This window comes from Nycticebus coucang, chromosome 6 (genome assembly GCF_027406575.1).
Source record: "Nycticebus coucang isolate mNycCou1 chromosome 6, mNycCou1.pri, whole genome shotgun sequence".
Classification (NCBI taxonomy): Eukaryota; Metazoa; Chordata; class Mammalia; order Primates; family Lorisidae; genus Nycticebus; species Nycticebus coucang.
The window spans coordinates 128,717,738-128,738,444 of record NC_069785.1 but is presented as its reverse complement, the minus strand read 5'-3'; the positions used below and the strand labels follow the sequence as shown (position 1 = coordinate 128,738,444).

The 20,707-nt window shown below is 45.6% G+C and overlaps 1 protein-coding gene across 4 annotated transcripts in view; it reads right to left on the bottom strand.

Moving 5' to 3' along the window:
• Positions 1-4,528: 4,528 nt before the first annotated feature.
• FEZ1 (fasciculation and elongation protein zeta 1) overlaps positions 4,529-20,707 on the bottom strand; it is a 49,056-nt gene continuing 32,877 nt past the window's right edge. For 3 of the 4 annotated variants that reach the window (XM_053594246.1, XM_053594247.1, XM_053594248.1), the window contains exons 6-11: positions 16,985-17,256; positions 15,979-16,059; positions 14,005-14,080; positions 7,797-7,862; positions 5,474-5,532; positions 4,529-4,860 (exon numbers count right to left, since the gene is read on the bottom strand). In XM_053594246.1, the coding sequence (XP_053450221.1) occupies positions 5,510-5,532; positions 7,797-7,862; positions 14,005-14,080; positions 15,979-16,059; positions 16,985-17,256 (518 nt within the window). In that variant the 3' untranslated portion in view covers positions 4,529-4,860; positions 5,474-5,509. The remainder of the gene's footprint in view (positions 4,861-5,473; positions 5,533-7,796; positions 7,863-14,004; positions 14,081-15,978; positions 16,060-16,984; positions 17,257-20,707) is intronic. The other variant, XM_053594249.1, reaches the window with a different exon arrangement.

The following is a 20,707-nucleotide window of genomic DNA, read 5'->3' as shown; positions in this document are numbered from 1 at the left end:
TATTTTTCATCTCATTACGCTCTTTAAAATTGTGTGCATCTCATTACACTCAATGCACTGAAACGGCTTCTTTCAGGTGTAGACATGACACCCAGTATTATCAGGCAAGAATATGATTCTTTTTCGTTTCATTACAAGCCTTACAATTTATGTACATCTCATTACAATCAGCCATTTAAGACAATTCCCTTCAGTTATGTGTATCTCATTATACCTTTTCATTTTCACGTTTTTTTATCTTACTATTCCAAGAACTAACTTCAGGTGTGTGTAGCTCGCATCCACCTGTTATTCCTGTGAATTTCTGGGTGGTCACTCCCACCATCATGGCAAATTTTTCTTATATCAGATTCATTTACGGCCAGCTCGGCTCACCCGAGGGAAGAGCACCGAGTGCCTCTGGATTTGGTCAAGACTCTGCCAATAACTTCCCCTGACACACAGGGACCATCTAAAGCAGCGGTTCTCAACCTGTGGGTTGCGACCCACAGGAACTGTATTAAAGGGCCGAGCATTAGGAAGATTGAGAACCATTGATAAAGCAACTTTCCTTACTGCACGTTGAAGAGGTTAGAGGAGGTGGTTGCTTACTGGCTGTTTGGTTGACGGACCTGTGGGTGGCAGCTCAGAGGGCTCCCAGCTTCCCTTGGAATACTGCTGCTCTCCCGGATGGAGAAGCTGAGATGGACAGATTGCCCAGCTTCCATCAGCCAGGCTCCCTCGTACTTCTAACTTTCCTTTCAACTGGTTGATGATGTACAACACATGGGAACACATTTTGGAAGAAGGTGAAATCACTTTGCTGTCTTGTGATGGAATCTCCCCAGCCCTTCCAGGCCCAGTGGTGACTGATCTCTCCAACTGCCAGGGCAGGGATTCTCCACTGGGATGCACCTTGGAATTGCTAAGCAGGCTTTTCAGAGTTTGCAGGTGCCCAGTTCCACTGTCAACCTCCTAAATCAGAATCTCACAGGGTGGGGCCCAAGTGGAGAACCCTTGTGCTAGCGCCCCAGACACTCTGAACCTGACTCCCCAGAAAGATCTACAGTTCTTGCTGAAAATGTCTGGTGCTCTTAATACTGCCCTTCACAGTTGAATTCGCATCTTAACAAGAATTCAAGCCTAACGTGAAAACAAATCATTTCTCAGTCTTAATAGGGTACTGTGATCTAGGTCTGACCTTGTACGGAAGTAGGATGGCCATTTAAATGTGAAGGAGGAGAGACCCTCTGTCTCTCTCTCTCTCAAAAAAAAAAAAATTGACTGCAGGAAGGAAAGAGCAAAAGTAGGTTGTAAGATGGAGGAAGAAGGATGAAGGGCAGGGGGCTACTCTCTGGGAAGGATGATGGCCTAGAATGGGTCCCCAGACCAGCGTGGGGGCCGTCAACAGAAAGCAGAGCACAGGCCCAGGGCCCTGGGGCCTTGTTAGATCTGGAAACATATTGATGGGAAAAAACAAAACGGCTCTGTTCAAGGAGGAGGGAGGGAGAGGACGGAGAGGAAAGACCCCAGGCTGAAATGCCCACACCAGCTCCTCCTTAACTTGCTCTTTGCTTCTGTGATTCATTTTCCTCTTCTGTGGCAGGTTGGGAGTGGAGGAGAGAATAAGCAGCAGGACACAAGGGTAGAGAAAAGAGAGGCGAGGAGAGAAACTAGACGTGCACGCGTCTCTGGGGTTTTTCAGACAAAGCTATTATCAAAATGCCAACCAGCGCCCTCCCTGCTAATTTGCATATTCCATGCTGTGCTCTTTGAAGCAGGATGAATATGCATGAGGCTTGGGCGGTGCGGGCTGCGGGCTAAGGTGGCTCATTGTTCTTTTAGAAGAAAGGCGTTAATAAGAAGCGAAAGCATTTTCTCAGTGAGCGGGGGTGGCCTTGACTTCCCTCCTTAACAGAGAGAGGACAGCGAACCTGTCTCAGACAGAAATCCTAGGGACTATTCTCTCGTCCTCTCAAAGAAATAAATAATCAGGAGCCATCAAGAATGCCAGGGTCTCTTCTCCAAGGGGAGCATTTAATGACTCTCCTCTCCACACACACTAATCACGGAGGCCGGCTTGGGGTGAGCGTCACCTCCCCCAGCTGCCGCGGAAATGAGGCTGTGGCCCCTATTCCCTGCTTCCAACTTGCCCCATGGACTTAGGGTCACAGACAAAACCCTCCCTTCGGATGTTCATTCTGAAATGTCACCCAGCTCTCCCATCCTGAGGTGTGGAGAAAAGGATAGAGAATGTTGGGGTATTCCATGTAGGACGTGGTTTGTTCTCCTGGCTCTATGATAATGTCTCCCTACCAGGACTTGACCAGACACGTCCTGACTTACAGGAGCTGTTAGCCAGACCAACCTCTGACCTATCCAGGAGGGAGTGCTGCAGATCGCAGCCTCTGATAACTGAGCCCAGATCTCCTAGATGGTACCAGAGATTTGTAGTCCAGACTGACTGGACCTGGACATCACTTTCTCCTGGGGACTCTTCCCTGCTGTCACTACAACCCAGAAAGAACAAAAGAGTGGAGGAAAGCTGAGGGAAGAGAATTAGGTTCACCTGATAATCACACTATCCACCATTTCCTCAGGTTCAGCCTCAAAGGGTCAGAACTTTCACAACTCTGAAAACCCAGAGCACAGCTCCCTAAGGCTTGATGCAAATACCAAACTCAGGTGACAGTGTTAAAATGCAGATTCTGACTCAGAAGGGCGGGGGTGGGGCCTGAGGGTTTGCATTTCCAACAAGGTCCCAGGTGGGGTGAGTCTGGAAAGCATCCTCTGAGGGGCCAGCGTGCAGGAAGGCAAGGCTGAGCCAGGAGGGTTGGTTTGGTATTCCCTCCAAACTCTGGACGTGGACGTGGGGAGAGGAGCCGCTGTTCTCAGCCCGCCCTGCTCACCTTCTCCTAGGCTGAGCAAATCCCTGACACTTGAGATTTATTTTTAACAGCCAGAAGCTTTGATTAGCTTGTCTCTGCTGCTTCAGACACCTGCTGGCAGGATAAATTGGGGAAAAGGAGTGAATGACCCAGATCTGTCAAATCCAAGGCGGAACGAAAAGCTCCTGGGGAGTCACTGCTTCCCCTTTACCGAGACTGGTGAGAAACCCCTGTAGCTGGCAAAGTTACACTTTCTAATGACCTCACACCACCAGTGACCCTCTGCATCTTTTGTCTTAGTGCCAATGAATTGCAAACTCAAGTCACCCTCAGTCTGTTGACCCTGAGGGCTTGCATGGGTACCCAGCGTCACTGTCACCTTCCTGCAGCAGCCAGGGCTCGCTCTGCGTGGAAACCCTGCTCTTCATGGAAGCCCCTCCGTGTGCAGATGCCTGAGTTAGAGCTTCAGGCGCCAGGGCAGTTTCCTGGTGGGGTAAGTTCCCATCATCCCAAGGTAAGATTGCTACTGTTCTGCTTCTCGAAAGGCAGAGGCCCAGGAAGGGACAAGCAGGGCACTGGGGATGGCTTCCATCATCACCTACATCAGTCCTGTGGCTTTCTGTGGAGTTGCTGATGTAGTAAAGTCCAGCTTTCCCCATGGCACGTTCAGCTCAAGCAAACCCTAAACTCCTAAGACTGGAAGTCTCGCAGGATAAGACACATAAGTGCCAGTCTGACCCGCCCCCTTCCTACACATCCTTGGGTCAAGTACTGAGCATCTCTGCTTCTCCGTGTCCTTGGAACTTCAGGACGGTACTAGTACCGACTCAACACGGGGGCATATTGCAACACACGGCAATGTGTAGAGGGATACAGCCAGCGGCAGGCTCTAACAAGTGCCCAACAAAAGTATTCTCCTTCCAGAGAAGGGGTCTGGGTATTGGCAGGGTGAATATTATTCAAGACAGGAGCTGGAAGGCAATAGAATTCAGGCTGTGGTGAAATCAAGCCAGCGTCAGGGACACGAGAGAAGCCCTTAGCTGCCGGTCAGCTACCTGCTATGGAGCCAGACACAGCACATAGGAGTCTCAGCTGCTGGAAGTTTAGGGCCACAGGAAAGCCAGGGGAGGTCACTGTAAAGTCATGGGATACCGTCGCCAGAGGTTGTTGGGAACAGACAGGGAGGGGTGGCATCTCCAAGTGCAGAAAACAAGTCACAATCCCCCACGTTGGGAGGGTTCAGCAGAGCAGACTCCCTCCAGCCCCTGAGCCTCAGGGTCCCTTGTAGAGGGCCTGGTGAGGCCTCCACAGGCTGACCTGGCTGTCCCAACAGGAGGCCCTGCTGCCTCCTGGCTCCTCTTTGAGATTCATTTTCTACCTGCTAATTTCATAGCCTCCCCCAGTCCAAACCCCCTCTGACCAGCTAGGTTCTGCCTTGAACCGGGCGAAGTAGCAAAAGGTTATGAGTTTATGGACGGCCTCCCTCTTCCACCTGTAACAGAAGCAGCCCACTGCATCCCTAGATAGGGAATGCTCCAGTCCTAGCCCTGTGCTGGCTGCCACGCCAGCCCTAGGACAGCATGTGAAAGTAGATGTAGCCTGTCTCTAGACAGTGGAACAGAGGGCTGATGGACGCCGCGCTCCAAAGCACATGAACAGTATTAATTAAATGAAAGTTTTATTTCAAAATTAGTCTCAGAGTGTAGCTGTTTTTGAGGGCCAGAGCCAGACTATGTAATGAGCAGTGAGAGCGTCTGCCTTCCCTTCCCCCACACAGGCAGGGAGGAGGCGCCGCCACGGGCCCTGCCCCCGATCATGCATCCAATGATTACTAGCGCACGTTTGCTCATGTTTAATCCAGGTTAAGCTATACACGTTTAAATACACGTCGGAGGTTACGTGGTGTCATGCAGTCCCCGAGATGAATGACTCTTGCTCAGTCACCTCCTGCGGTGAGGCTGCTCCAAGGGGCAAGGTTAGGTGGGGCAGAGGACTGAAATAAGAAGAGAAAGGAGGAGGTCACGGCACGGCTGGGGACAGGACCCATCCGCCCAGGACAGCCCCAGCAGAGAGTGGTCATATCAGCTCTAAGTATAGAAAATTGCCCCCTTGGAACCAGGGAATAACTGCAATCACGTGTCTTCCTTCCAGAAGGAAGAGAAAATGACAGGCGGCTGTTGGTTGTAATGATTAAGCATGTGGCTGTCAGGGCCTGCCTGGATCAAATCCTGGATCTGGCCATTACTGTCTCTATGAACTTAGGGAAGTTACTTCACTGACATACTTGTTTCTTCAGCTGTACAACAGAATGTACCCATGCCTGCCCCACAGGACTGTTGAGAGGCATGGGCTGTGCTCAGTAAACACTAATTACTTTCATAAATTCATCGACATTTCAATGGCTCACGAGTGGTAAAGCCCAGCCCTCAGACTACCAAATTTATGTAGCCCATTTCTACAATCCTCCTTTGAGAAATGTGCTGCTCTTTTGAAATCTTGAAGAGTCACAAGTTAACTTCTGATGTTTAACCTGAATTCCTTCCGCTGAAATGTAAGCTTTATCTCTGTGATTCTCATGAACACAACATAGCCCAGGGTTTCTTAACTGTAGATTCCACAGACCTTCTGAAACTGTGCAAAGTTTACTGTGCACATAGAGCAAAACCTAGGGAAAAAAACAAAAATGAATCAGGACAGAGTGACCCTCGATGGCTTTGACATCGCAGAAGGGAAGACAGGCTGACCAGACATGTCTCTGGAGACTGGAGTCTGCAGCCACTGATAATGCTATGCCTGTCAAAAGCCAGAGATTAGGTGGCACCTATAGCACAGTGGGTAGGGTGCCAGCCACATACACTGAGGGTGGCAGGTTCGAATCTAACCTGGGCCAACTAAACAACGACAACTATAACAAAACATAGCCAGGCACTGTGGCGGGCACCTATAGTCCCAGCTACTTGGGAGGCTGAGACAAGAGAATCTCTTAAGCCCAAGAGTTTAATGGTGCAGTGCCTGTGGCTCAGTGAGTAGGGCACCGGCCCCATATACCGGACATGGTGGGTTCAAACCCAGCCCCGGACAAAAACTACAACAAAAAAAAAAAAGAAAAAGAAAAAGAGTTTGAAGTTGCTGTGAGCTGCGACACCACAGCACTCTACTGAGGGTGACATAATGAGACTGTCTCAAAAAAAAAAAACCCAAGACTAAATCTGATCAAGCCTCCATTTCTATCAGCTCGCAGAAAATAAAGGAGAGAGAAGAAGTTATACCATGAGAATCAAACTAGGGAAAATTCAGAATGAGGAAATTCTATGGGACAAACAACCTAGTTTCTCTAAAAGTTAAATTTTAATTAATGAAAGAAAGGAAAAGGGGACCTGTACATACATTAAAAGAGACCTAAAAGACAAATGATCTAACCTTCCTTGGATCCCAATTCAAACAAATAAACTGAATTTTATATAACCCACTTTTACCGTCCTCCTTTGAAAACCTCCTTTGAGAAATTTGCTGCTCTTTTTATTTTATTTTTTTTTTGAGACAGAGCCTCAAGCTGTTGCCCTGGGTAGAGTGCTGTGGATCATAGCTCACAGCAACCTCAAACTCCTGGGCTCAAGCGAGTCTCCTATCTCCGCCTCCCAAGTAGCTGGGACTACAGGTGCCCGCCACAACGCCTGGCTATTTTTTGGTTGCAGCCGTCATTGTTGTTTGGTGGGCCGGGGCTGGATTCGAACCCGCCAGCTCAGGTGTATGTGGCTGGCGCCTTAGCCGCTTGAGCCACAGGCGCCAAGCCTTGCTGCTCTTTTTAAACCTGAGGACTAGACTTTACCACTTGTGATCCACTCAATGTCAAAGAATTTATAAAGGTAATTGGTGTTTACTGAGCACTTTCTGCATCAACAATCCTATAATGTTTATGAGAAAAATCGAGGAAATCTGAATCTTCATTGGACAGTCAATATTAATAAATTCTTAATTTTTTAGTGGTAATAATGGTATTATGGCTATGTTTTTCTAGCCATTAGGTTTGAGAAATGCATGCTGAAATATTTATGGGTGAAAAAGTGTGATGAAAGATATTTGTTTCAAAATAATATAAGAAGGAAGAAGTTGAATAGGCATATAAATGAAGTAAGAGTGGTCATGAGTCAATAATTCTTTAGGCTGGATAATAACTACGTACATTCTACTTTTTTTCTTTATTTCTTCCTTTCTTTCTCCTTCCCTTTCCCTCCCTCCCTCCCTGTTCTTTGTTTTTATTTTGACAGTCTTAATTTGTCACCCTTGGTAGAGTGCCATGGCATCATAGCTCACAGCAACCTCAAACACTTGAGCTCAAGCAATTCTCTCGCCTCCCAAGTAGCTGGGACTACAGGCTCCCGCCACAACACCCAACTATTTTTAGAGACAGGGTTTCGCTCTTGCTCAGGCTGGTCTCAAACTGGTGAGTTCAGGCAGTCCACCTGCTTTGGCCTCCCAAGTGCTAGGATTATAGGCGTGAGGCACCGCTCCCGGCCACATTCTACTTTTCCATGTGTTGTAAGTTTCCATACTAAAAGGTTAAAAAGTTATTGGAAGTATGTAGCTAATCATGACTCAAGTTTCCTTCTAAGTACTTGGAAAGTACTAAATTATCCTTGGGCCTTGTTTCTCCCAACTACATACTAAATAGTCCAAACTCCGCAGAATTTTCATAATAAGTCCTTTGTTGATTTCTGTTCCACATCTCGAGTCACACTGGTGACTCAGGGGTGATGAAATCTGCTCCTCAGGCCTCCTAGCAACATCCAAAGGCAAAAACCCATTACTGTGAGTGCCTCATAATTGTCCCCTTGGCTTCCCTGGCCCCTGCCGAGTCTGCTTTGGCTTGCATGCTCTGGGAAGCCTGGAGGACCACTTCTGCTCCAGGAGGCCTGGGGCTGCTCTTACCTTTTAAAATGTAGTCCGTTAGCAAAGTAGGCACCTTCTCATTATCCTCCTTCATGGCAAAGAGAACTGGGGAAGCAAAGAGGGAGAGAGGAGCAAAAATAGCATCAGGGCCTGCAGCTTACTTCCAGCGCCACACAACCCACCAGCCCCAGGAAATAAGGAATGATTCCAGGGAACCAGATAGCTACTGAGTATTGAGCAAAACTCCAAACGCCTCTGTCAAGAGTCAGCAATCAACAGAGTGAAGAGGACAAAATTTCAAAAGAGCCCCAGGGCTTGTCTCCAGTTAGTGGGCCTATGATGGCTCTAATTTCATTTTCCTTTACTTTTTTTTTTTTTTTTTTTTTTTTTTTGGTTCTTCTACAATTTCCCTACCATCTACTAAGTATATATCTTTAATAATCATAAATATAAATAATTAAAGCAATTTCTTAAAAAGAAGCAGCTTTTAGATACAGTCCATCTAAATGTTATGGATGACAGTGGTTAAGTTGCGCATGGTGGCTCACACCTGTAATCCCAACTCTTTGGGAGAACAAATTGACTTTAGGAGTTCAAGACCAGCCTGAGCAGGACAGGGACACTGTCTCTAAAACAAAACTAAAACTTTCTTTTTTTTTTTTTGAGACAGAGTCTCACTTTGTCACCCTCAGTAGAGTGCTGTTGCATCACAGCTCACAGCAACCTCTAACTCTTGGGCTTAAGTGATTCTCTTGCCTCAGCCTCCCAAGTAGCTGGGACTACAGGCACCTGCCACAATGCCTGGCTGTTTTTTGGTTGTAGTTGTCATTGTTGTTTGGCAGGCCCAGGCTGGATTCGAACCTGCAGGCTCCAGGGTATGTTGAGACCAGCCTGAGCAAGAGCGAAACCCTGTCTCTAAACACTGAGCTACAGGTGCCAACCTAAAAATTTTTTTTAAAAAAGAATAATAGTGGCCACATCACTGAAATCAATAAAATTGTCTTTAAACAGACATAATTAGAAAAATTGTAACCTCAAATGTATTAATAACAAGTAAAGTTAATTTAACAAATATTTAGGGCGGCGCCTGTGGCTCAAGGAGTAGGGCGCCGGTCCCATATGCCGGAGGTGGCAGGTTCAAACCCAGCCCCGGCCAAAAACCACAAAAAAAAAAAAAAAAAAACAAATATTTATTTTCTATTTTATGCCCATTACAGAATTTGAACTCTCAAGGCACTTATAGACTTCTTGTTAAAACAGTACGTGACCTACACGTAAAGCAAATAATAGGGACTCCATTAAAGCCTAAAGGTCCACATACTTTCTTAAAAGATTTTTCTACAAAATTGACTTCCACAATATAGATTATGAATAATAATTCTCTGCTCTTGAAAGTCAGACTTGCTCATTGAGAACATTTTTTATTCTTTTATAATTATTTTTATAATTTTATAAATAATTTTTAATGTTTTTTAATAATTTTCTTTTTTTTATTGTTTGGGACTCATTGAAGGTACAAAGAATTAAGTAACACTGATTACATTTGTTAGATAACGTCCCTCTTATACTTGTGTCCCACTCCCAAGAGGTGTGCCATACACCATCTTAAAGGTTTTTACAAAAAGTTTTGTTGTTGTTGTTGTTGTTGTTGTTGTTGCAGTTTGGCCAGGGCCAGGTTCAAACCCACCACCCTCGGTACATGGAGCCGACGCCCTACACACTGAGCCACAGGTGCCACCTTTAAAAAAGGTTTTTAGGGTAGTGCCTGTGGCTCAAGGAGTAGGATGCCGGCTCCATATACCAGAGGTGGTGGTTCAAACCCGGCCTGGCCAAAAACTGTAAAAAATAAAAATAATAAAGGTTTTTATAATTTCTTTCTTTTTTTTTTTTTGAGACAGAGTCTCACTCTGTCACCCTGGGTAGAGTACCATGGCATCTTAGCTCACAGCAACCTCAGACTCTTGGGCTCAAGTGATTCTCTTGCCTCAGCCTCCCAAAAATCGGAGACTATGACGCCCACCACTATACCCAGCTAGTTTTTCTATTTTTAGTAGAGACAACAGGGTCTTTCTCTTGCTCAGGCTAATCTCGAACTCCTCAGCTTGAGGGATCCACCTGCCTCAGTCTCTCAGAGTGCTAGGATTATAGTCATGAGCTGGCCAAGTTTTTATAAATTTTTTTTTTAATTGATTAACTTTTCTTTTTTTTTTAACCATGCAGAAGGCTTCACAAACATCTATTCTACTGCGGTAGTTCCACCTCTTATCATTTATAGTCCTGAGGGGTCAATACAATTATATATATATATACATATTTTTTTTTCTTGTTAGGCTCCATCTTTTTTTTTAATTGTTATTATTATTATTTTATTGTTGGGGATTCATTGAGGGTACAATAAGCCAGGTTACACTGATTGCATTTGTTAGGTAAAGTCCCTCAGTTTTTATAAATGTTTTAAAATAGCTTTTTCTGGGACAGCACCTGTGGCTCAAAGGGGTAGGGCACCAGCCCCATATGCCGGAGGTGGTGGGTTCAAACCCAGCCTCGGCCAAAACTGCAAAAATAAAATAAAATAGCTTTTTCTGTTATTAAACTAAGCAATGTCTTCTCCTATTCATAATCTATATTATAGAAGTCAATTCTGTAGAACAATCTTTTAAGAAAGTGTATGGGGGGCGGCGCCTGTGGCTCAGTGAGTAGGGCGCCGGCCCCATATGCCAAGGGTGGCGGGTTCAAACCCAGCCCCGGCCAAACTGCAACAAAAAAATAGCTGGGCGTTGTGGCGGGCGCCTGTAGTCCCAGCTGCTCGGGAGGCTGAGGCAAGAGAATCGCGTAAGCCCAAGAGTTAGAGGTTGCTGTGAGCCGTGTGACGCCACGGCACTCTACCCAAGGGCGGTACAGTGAGACTCTGTCTCTACAAAAAAAAAAAAAAAAGAAAGTGTATGGACCTTATTTGCAATATCAAAAAAGGGGGTGGATGTCCACCAATAGATCCTTTCATCAGTAAACTTTCTTAAAGGAATTGTGGTACATCTGTTCAATGTGGTCTTACATAGCTTCAGAAAAACATGGGAGTGGGTTTAGATATATAAGACATATTATTTATCAGCGAAGAAAGAAAGTTGCAGAACATGTATTAAATTTATAATAAATAAATGCTAATAGTCACAGAAAAAAATCTGGAAGATGAAATTTACTAGGTGTAAAATATAAATGTCTTAACACAATTACTAAGAAAATGCCAGGAAGACTATGTTAACCAGTGTGATGAAAATGTGTCAAACGGTCTATGAAACCAGGGTATGGTGCCCCATGATCACATTAATGTACACAGCTATGATTTAATAAAAATAATAAAAATAAACAATTAAAAAAATCTAGAAGAATATTACATGAAACTGTTAAGTAGGTATCTCTGAGTGAGACCATAAGGGATGTTCCTTTCTATGGTATGTTTCCTTAGGACCTGGCCGTTCTCAATGAGCAAGTCTGACTTTCATGAGCAGAGAAACAAATAAAGATCAGGGGCTCTGATAGCTAAGGTCAGAGGCAACTGCAATCCCCAATCCATTTTCATGCCCTTGCTCTCCATTCATCACTCCGCCTAAAACCCAAACACCTACAAATGTCAATTCATTCCTATCTATTCCCTTTCTTAAAATGTCTTAGTGCAAATTTACTCAAACAAAGGAGTTTAAAATGAGTTAAGAGTCAGTCATGATACTTTGAATTCAAAATTCTCAAGGACGCTATTTTTTTCATTTTTTTCATTGTTTTTTATAAAATCATAACTTTGGACATTGATGCATTTATGGGGTTCAGGGTAATGCAGTGTGTATTGATGTAGGCAGGATTTACATTTGCCAGAACCTCCTTTCTGCTTAGTTCTCTAAACTGAGGAAAACATTTGGTCACAGGGGAATGAACCAGGGGAAAAATCACAAGTGGGTGAAGAGCAGACCTTGAGCCGGTGGCCAAGTCCAAAAAAGATTTAACCTAAAGCCCTCCAGGTGGTGGTGTTTTCTGTTTTATTTCTTCTGTATTTTTAGGCATGTATTCATTTCAACTTCATTGGATGCTGGTGGTCCTAGTTTCGTCAATTTTATTTTTTTCTGTATTTTTAGACATGCATTCATTTCAGCCGAGTTGGCTGGGATTACTTTGCAACTGAGCGTTGGCAGACTAAATGCTACACCAAGATTGCCGTAGAAGTACAGGAATTGCCCTCAGGATGATATGTATCTAACGCCATCTCTAAAATCCAAAGTTTATATGGGTTGTCCAGTTGCGGGAGCTTGTATTTGGCCTATGTCCTTAATTCTGGGAGTAGGAGAGAGAAAAGACATTGTTCCCAAACGCATACAAAGATTTGCCACTAAAACTGAGGGCCTTCACAACCTGCAGGAGAATCGGTATCCAGGGAAGGTGTATTTATCCATGAAAAAGAATAAAATATTGGAGTGTGGTATATTTGCATGATAGAAGAGATAGCCATAAAAAGAAGGTTAACAAAATGTTAACTGATGGGACTAAAATCATGATACAAAATTTTATAGCCAGTATAATCCCAGCTACATGGAAAAGATATAAAATATTATGGCTGAAAAACACCAAAATAGTAACCACAGTAAAAAGGACAATGAATTATTTATACTTCTTTGTTCATTTTCCATATTTCCAAAGTATTCAAGTGAAGAATATGCTCTAGCTCTAATTTTTAAAATGAACTTGAAAAATACAGGGCGGCGCATGTGGCTCAAAGGAGTAGGGCACCGGCCCCATATTCTGGAGAAGGCGGGTTCAAACCCAGCCCTGGCCAAAAAACTGCAAAAAAAAAAAAAAAAAGAAAGAAAGAAAAGTAATCCACTAATCCACTCAGAACAAAAACAACTCTATTTCTTAATTAAAATGACAGGATTTCATACTGAATTCCTGAATGGGTATCTGTAATAAATTAATAACTCTTTCTTTTTGCATGATAGAAGAGATAGCCATAAAAAGAAGGTTGATAGAGACTATGATAGAGATATATCAACCTTTGTAACTTGTCCAAATTATTTTCCAAATGCTTACCACTCGTGAAAACCCAAACACCTACAAATGTCAGTTCATTCTTATCTATTCCCTTTCTTAAAAAAATCTTAGTGCAAATTTACGCAAACAAAGGAGTTTAAAATGAGTCAAGAGTCGGTCATGATACTTTGAATTCAAAATTCTCAAGGATGCTATTTTTTTCATTGTTTTTTATTAAATCATAACTTTGGACATTGATGCATTTATGGGGTTCAGGGTAATGCAGTGTGTATTGATGTAGGCAGGATTTCCATTTGCCAGAATCTCCTTCCTGCCTTAGTTCTCCAAACTGAGGAAAACATTTGGTCACCTTTAGCATGCAAGCTCGGCAGGCATCTGTCTTCCCCAGCTGAACAGACCCTCACCTTCCCTTCCACTGGGGTATCCAATAGCCCCTTATATGCTCATGCCCCCAAAGCCACCTGTGGTGGGCTGGGTGGCCTGGCTAGTCCTCACTCTCTGCAGTGCTCAGCTGCCAGGGAAGTGGAATCTGTCTCCTGATCCACTGGGCCTGTCACCCTATCTCAGCTTAGGAGCCAAGCCAGCACTGATGGCAAACACCATGTGCCCTCTGGCCCTTTGGGGGTTGTACTGTTTGATATATATAAAGAGATTTTGCTTACAAAAGGCTCTTTATGACACACTGTCTTCTCCCATAGCGCAGAATGTTTATTAATATTTGATAACAGAGCCAAAGTGGGGGAGAGGAGGCAGTCACTTCCTGGAAAGAAAACTAGATTCTATTTGTTTCCAATCAACCTTACCCCACCCAAGAAGCCAGGCCATAGACCCAGCTCTCAGCTTCAAGGGACATAAGTGGGGACCCGGCAACCTCAAGTTACAGCAGGAGACAACCATGAGGTTGCAAGGTCTTGAGAACTGCTGGGGGACATAAAAAGTCCCCTGTGTCAGCAATGTCTGCCCTAACCTCCCGCACCTCTCACCAGCTCAGTCTCTTCCCTTACGAGAACCAGGGGAAAGAAAAGACAGCTCCGGGTCTCACTGCTGAGTGTTATAACTTCATACCATGAAGGGGGACATGATGCCATGATATGGAGGATATCTGGACTATAACTGCTCTGGGGACCGTCAGGCCTGAGGCACCTGTCTCAGGTTGGGTGCAGGGATGGAGGAAAATGAATTGCTGAACTGGCTGAGAACAAGAGGAACTCACTGTTTGTCAGCATCTGCAGGTCTTCCACGGAGGGAGGAGAGGCCTTCTTCTCGTAAGGAATGACTGTGTTCAGATACTGCAAGACAAACAGTGTGCAGCACTTGAGATGTGAGACAGGGTTCCTCTGGGGCCAAGGTACAGGGGACGGTTGGCCTGGGAACCATGCTTTTCTCTGCGACACACAATCTCTCAAATTTGGCAGTCTCCACGGCCCTCATGCTCACCGGTGCACCATCATCTCAGAACTTCTCCCTCACCTTTGGAGACATCTCTTTTTGTTTGTTTGTTTTTGAGACAGAGTCTCAAATTGTCACTCTGGGTAGAGTATTGTGGTGTCATAGCTCACCATAGCAACCTCAAACTCTTGGGCTCAAGAGATCCTCCTGCCTTAGCCTCTCAAGTATGTGGGACTACAGGCGCCCACCACAACACCCAGCTAGTTTTTCTTCTTCTTTCTCTTCATTTTTCTTTTTTTTACTTTTAGTAGAGACTAGGTCTCAGGATCTGACTCTACTCTTGCTCAGGCTGGTCTTGAACTCCTGAACTCAAGCAACTGTCCTGTCTTGGTCTCCCAGGGTGTTAAGATTACAGGCTTGAGCCATCATACCCGGCTGAGATGTCTCTTCAAAAGCAAGACTTGGCCAGTCATGGTGGTTCACACCTGTCACACTAGCACTTTGGGAGGCTAAGGACAGAAGTTTGCTTCCGTCCAGGAGTTTGAGACTAGCCTGGGCAACAGCAAGACCCTATCTTTACAAAAAATTTAAAAACAAACAAGCAGAAAAAGCAAGACTTCCCTACATTTAGCCAGGAAAAACTTCCCTCCATCCCCTAACATCTACATTCTTCCTACACTAGAAACATTTAGGTTATTTAGGAATCCTAGCAAGCTTTTTCTCCTTCAGAATGAAAGCAAAGACCACCACCCGGGGCGGGGTGGTTATAGTTTCTTCTTCTTTGCAGTACAAATTGAGATGGAATTGTTTCTCTGTAGTCAAAATGACTAGTGAGAGAACCTCAACCCCGCCTTGTGTCTTGGATGTCAGATTTGCTCCCTCTGCTGGATGTGAGGTGCTCCTACAACAAAACCAACATCTCTGGGCCCCGTGGGTATCAAGGACCAACAGCCCGGGAGATAGAACTTAACCAGGACAAGAGCTCCAGGCCAGAAGTTAAGAGACTTATATTTTAGTCTTGGCTCTGCCACTGACAGTGCAGCCTTGGGAGAATGTTTTGTACCTCCAGGCCTTAGTTTTCACTGCTATAAAACCAAAGGGCTGGGTTAGATGTTCCTAAATTCTTTCTCCCCGGGCTGCGATCCTAGAATTCTAGCACTTAGGATTCAGCTACAAATATGTTTGAAACATATACTCATTCCACAATCTCAAATTTGTCTGTTCAAGATGATGTACCCCACGACAGCAGGGACCTCTCACCTTTGTACCCAAGGGCCTAATCACAGAGTTTAGCACATAACAGGCACTTGATAAAAGTTTCAAATGCTGTCTTCATAACTAGAAATGCAACTGGCAAATTATTGAGCCAATGGGGAGAAGCCACATCATGGGTTGCAATCAGAGCTGGGCAGCCTAGGGGGGGCATCTCGGTAGGAACAGCTCCCTGGGGTGATCCAGTGTGGTGGGAGAGTTAATTAGACTCTAGGACAGGCTCTGTGGTGAAGTGGATCCCCTTTTAATGCATTCCATCTTTCAAACAACTTAATTTGTACACCTACAAGCAGAGTTGAATTTGAAGCCATGTCCATGTTGTACAATATCAGAGTTAAAAGAAAAAGTTCACCTTTTAAAAAGACACTTTCTCTTCCTACTTAAGAGTGTAAAAAGTCACCCACCCCCCCACTTGCCCAAATGCTGAGATAATTCTGGAGAGTCACCACCCCTGGCCCTTTGTTGGGAAGGCCAAGTTGCGAGAATCTAGGCAGGAAGCAGGGCGCAGGGAGATGGCTCCTGGTACCTGCTTGTCGGTTCCTGAGGAGCCGAAGGTCTGGCGGATGCTGCTTTGCAGGATGTTGGAGATGCCTTCCATGCTGAAGCGCTGGGGAGAGACAGACATTCAAGAAGGGCAAACGCTTGCTGCTCCCCGACACCTCACCCTGGGAGTTCTGTAATCTCACTCAACTACTCATTTGGCTACTGCGCTGTGCCAGGTCACAGCCCCAGGGTTCTGCGACTAGACAGTAAATGTAAGACCCTGGCTTATAGAAATGGACCAGAATTGAAGCCTGAGCTTCGCCAGACCCCGCTGTACCTCCTAGTTTTCCTGATTCCACCCCCCATCATATAAACAGAAAAATAAAACAGTTTAGTAAGACCTTGATGAACAAAGACACTAAGATCTTTAGTGGAAAATAAAATGTTCAGCGATCAGGAAGGGGCAGGCTTAAAGCAACTGTTCTGATCCTGGTCTTGAAGCTTTTCTTCAAAAGGCACATGTCTAGACCCCATTCGGTAAAGTCTCACATAGGAAAAAGTATTTTGAAAGAGCCCCTTGGATGATTCTACTGAGTGTCCCTGATTAATAACCACGGGTTTGAGGGAATCTTGTCAATAGAACAATAAGGCATCTGGTCTTTTCCCATCAGTGAAGACCCTACCTCCACCCTAGATGGAACAGTCAAGACTGTAATCTGTGCCAGCAGCAGAGATCAGACCCAGAGTCCTGGGCCCATCTCCCCCGGCACTAAATGCCTTCACAGCACATTCCAAGGTCTCCCCTACAGAGGACACATGCCATAGGCAATTCTTTCTTAATAGTTATATCATGTGTCCCCTATTAGACTGTGAGCTCTTTGGAGAAGTAGAGGAGACAGGCAGTATCTTCTCCCTCTTTCCGAGCCCACTCTCTGTTACAGTGTTCTGCTCAGTAAGAATGTGGAGGGCACTGCGGGGTCAGTATCGGCACCGACGTGGCTGGGGTTCAAGGTCAGTGCACACAGTCGTCCAGCTGGCTGTGCACATACCTTGAGAGGCATCTGGTTTCCCTTCTCTATTCGGCTGCTCTGCAGGCTCAGGCCTTTCTCTTTCCGCCTCTTTTTCATCAGTTCTCGCTGTTCCTTCTGCTTGTTCTGAACTTCAATGAGCACCGTGATGAAGGAATTCTTCACTTCCTTCTCAAACTCCAGCTCGTCCCGGCGGGCCAGCTGCTGCACCAGCTCCTCTGAGAAGTCACGGATGGCCCCCTCCACCTGGTCCAGCAGCTCGGTCAGCTCCAACCCAGACATGTGCCTCAGCCCTGAAGGGGAAGAACATCCCGCAGGTAAAACCTACATCCAGGCCGGCACCCATCGGACTGGCTCCTGGGGCCCCTATCCCTTGAGATGGGACTGGAGGAGGAGTCCTCCTCCTCCCTTGGAAGAGACCCCCTCCAGCTCCTCAGAGACTTCACAATTGGGCCACGGCAGGAAGGAAGGGGCCCAAATATCAGCTGCAGAAGGAAACAACACTGTCAGGATATAAAGAAGCAAGAAGAGACAGCCCCCAAGGAAGCCGTGGATTCCGTCTACAAAAAACACGGGTGGACAGACATGTGGCTTTTTGATCCTTTGTTCCATTTTTCCAGTGTTTCTGTGATACGCCTCATGTGATGTGAGCCAAGAGCTGGGGCTAGGGGTGCACCAAGAGGAGGTTTGGGCCTCTGTGCTGAACAGCAATAGAGAGGTGGTGTTTATTTCCAAGAACTGATCAAGATATAGCTGATAGCAAAATAAGCAGACAATCTGAGACTTTCTTTACACCTCTGGGTCTGGGCAAGAGTGCACTTATTCAGAAATTTGTGAGACATGCAAAAAGACTAACAGCATGGAAAAAATGAAGCCTAGAAGGTCAGTACAGAGCAGACTCCTCTTTCAGAGAAAAGAAAAGGGAACCTGAGATAATAAAAAGCAAATAACTTTATTTTAATTTCGTGTCTCCTAAGACGTCTTCATTTAAAATAGATTTGCCTGGCGGCGCCTGTGGCTCAGTCGGTAAGGCGCCGGCCCCATGTGCTGAGGGTGGCGGGTTCAAACCCAGCCCCAGCCAAACTGCAACCAAAAAATAGCCGGGCGTTGTGGCGGGCGCCTGTAGTCCCAGCTGCTCGGGAGGCTGAGTCAAGAGAATCACTTAAGCCCAAGGATTTGGAGGTTGCTGCGAGCTGTGTAACGCCACAGCACTCTACTGAGGGCGATAAGGTGAGACTCTGTCTCTACAAAATAAAATAAAATAAAATAGAATAGATTTGCCTTTGGGAGGCCAAGACAAGAGGATTGCTTTAAGGTCAAGAGTCTGAGACTAGTCTTGGTAACATACACAAAAACAGCAGGGGCAGCACCTGTGGCTTAAAGGAGTAAGGTGCCGGCCCCATATACCAGAGGTGGCAGGTTCAAACCTGGCCCCAGCCAAAAACTGCAAAACAACAACAACAAAAACTGTAACACCAGGGCATGGTGGCTTACATGTGGAGTCCCAGCTACTAAAGAGGCTGAAGCAGGGGAATCACTTGAGCCCAGGAGTTCAAGGTCGCAGTAAGCTAAGGTAACACCGTTGCACTTCAGCCTGGGCAGCAGGGTGAGACCCTGTCTCTAAAAATCAATCAATTAATTAATTGCTTTAATAGATTTAGGGAACATCTTTTAAAATGTGTCCTCATCTCGGAATACTGCTCAGCCATAAAAAGACTTTACATCTTTTGCGTTAACCTCGATGGAGTTAAAATACACGCTTCTTAGTAAAGTATCACAAGAGTGGAGAAGCGAGTATTCCATGTCCTAAATACTAATATGATGCCAGTAGGCAAACTAAGAGTAGATAAACTCAATTCAATTCAAGTTGGGGGAAGGGGGGGAGGAAAGAAGAAGAGAGGAGGGAGGGGCATGGGTGTGCTCCCCCTCATGGGCACAGTGTAAGGTGTGCACCTGACACTCCTCCCAGGTGAGGGGCATGGCTACAACAGGGACCTTACCCGACAAACGCAAACAATGTAACCTAATCATTTATAACCTCACATGCGCCTGTGGCTCAGTTGGTAAGGCGCCGGCCCCATATACCGAGGGTGGTGGGTTCAAACCCGCCCCGGCCAAACTGCAACCAAAAAATAGCCGGGCGTTGTGGCAGGCGCCTGTAGTCCCAGCTGCTCGGGAGGCTGAGGCAGGAGAATCGCCTAAGCCCAGGAGTTGGAGGTTGCTGTGAGCTGTGTGAGGCCACGGCACTCTACAGAGGGCCATAAAGTGAGACTCTGTCTCTACAAAAAAAAAAATAAATAAAATAAATAAATAAATAAAAAAACAGAAAACGTGTCCTCATCTACCAGCATCTTTTATTTCTACCTCAGAACCCATTTTCCTTTTCCTTTCCGTTTCTGCTCAGCCTGGGCATTTGCTGACGTGGGTATTTTTGACTTCGCCTTATTTTGCTCTTTGGAGCCGTCCTCCTCCTGTTTTGCTGCCATTTCGCGCTGCACTTCAGCTGTTTTTCCAAGTCTTTCACTGAATGCTTCTATGTTTGGGATCTTTGTGTGGCTGAGAAAGGCCGGGTCGGGGCAGCTGGGAATGCAGTGACACGGCCAACCCCACCCCACCAGCCCGCACAGACCTTTCTGCTGCCCTTCATCCTGCCTCTGCCCTTCCAGGCTGTGGAGTCTGACTTGCAGGCTGCAGTTCTTCAGGTCGGGACTCTGTTCTTACCACATCCAACCTGCTCTGCACCTTTGTACCCTGCCCAACCCAACTTCTCTCTCTGTTGTTCCCAAGCCCGTTACCCCACACTCAGCTGTGCTCCCAGGCAGTCCTGTACATGGACACTGTCCCCCGCTACAGGTGGATCAATTTTGCCTTTGCTGTGTTACATTTTTACATTTAATGCTTCATCCAGGCCTTTCTTTGCATGATCATAATTACTATAACACCTGTGTCTGAGCCAGGCTCATGTCTGTAATCCTAGCATTCTGGGAGGCCAAGGACGGAGGATCCCTTAAGCTCAAGAGTTTATTTATTTATTTATTTATTTATTTTGTGGTTTTTGGCCAGGGCTGAGTTTGAACCCACCACCTCCAGGCATATGGGATCAGTGCCCTACCCCTTTGAGCCACAGGCACCGCCCAAGCTCAAGAGTTCAAGACCAGCCTAAGCAAGAGTAACACCTGGTCTCTAATAAAAATAGAAAAATTAGCCAGGTCTTGTGGTGGATACCTGTAGTCCCAGCTACTCAGATGGCTGAGGCAGGAGGATGGTTAAAGCCCAGGAGTTTGAGGTTGGTATGAGTTAGGTTGACTTCATGGCATTTATGCCTGGATCATAGAGTGAGACCCTGTCTCAAAAAAACAAAAAACCTGTGTCTGAGAGTTAATATGATACACATATTTAAGAGCATGGACTCTAGTGTGAACCAACTGGTTTCAAATGTTGTCTCTGCCCCTTTTGACTTGCAAGTAATATAAGGGCAAAAACAAATTTAAAATGAGAGGCGTGATTCTCCGTTTTTACAATAAAGGGAGAGCCTCCCTCCCTTTCGTTTCAGAACGTCTTTGTCTTTTTCAAATGTTTTAAAGATTTAGGTTAAATTTTTGCAGTTTTTTTTTTTTTTTTTTTTTGGCTGGGGCCAGGTTTGAACCCTCCACCTCTGGTATATGGGGCCGGCGCCCTACTCCTTTGAGCCACAGGCACCACCCTAGGTTAAATCTTGGGTTTGAGGCTTGGCACCTAGAGTAT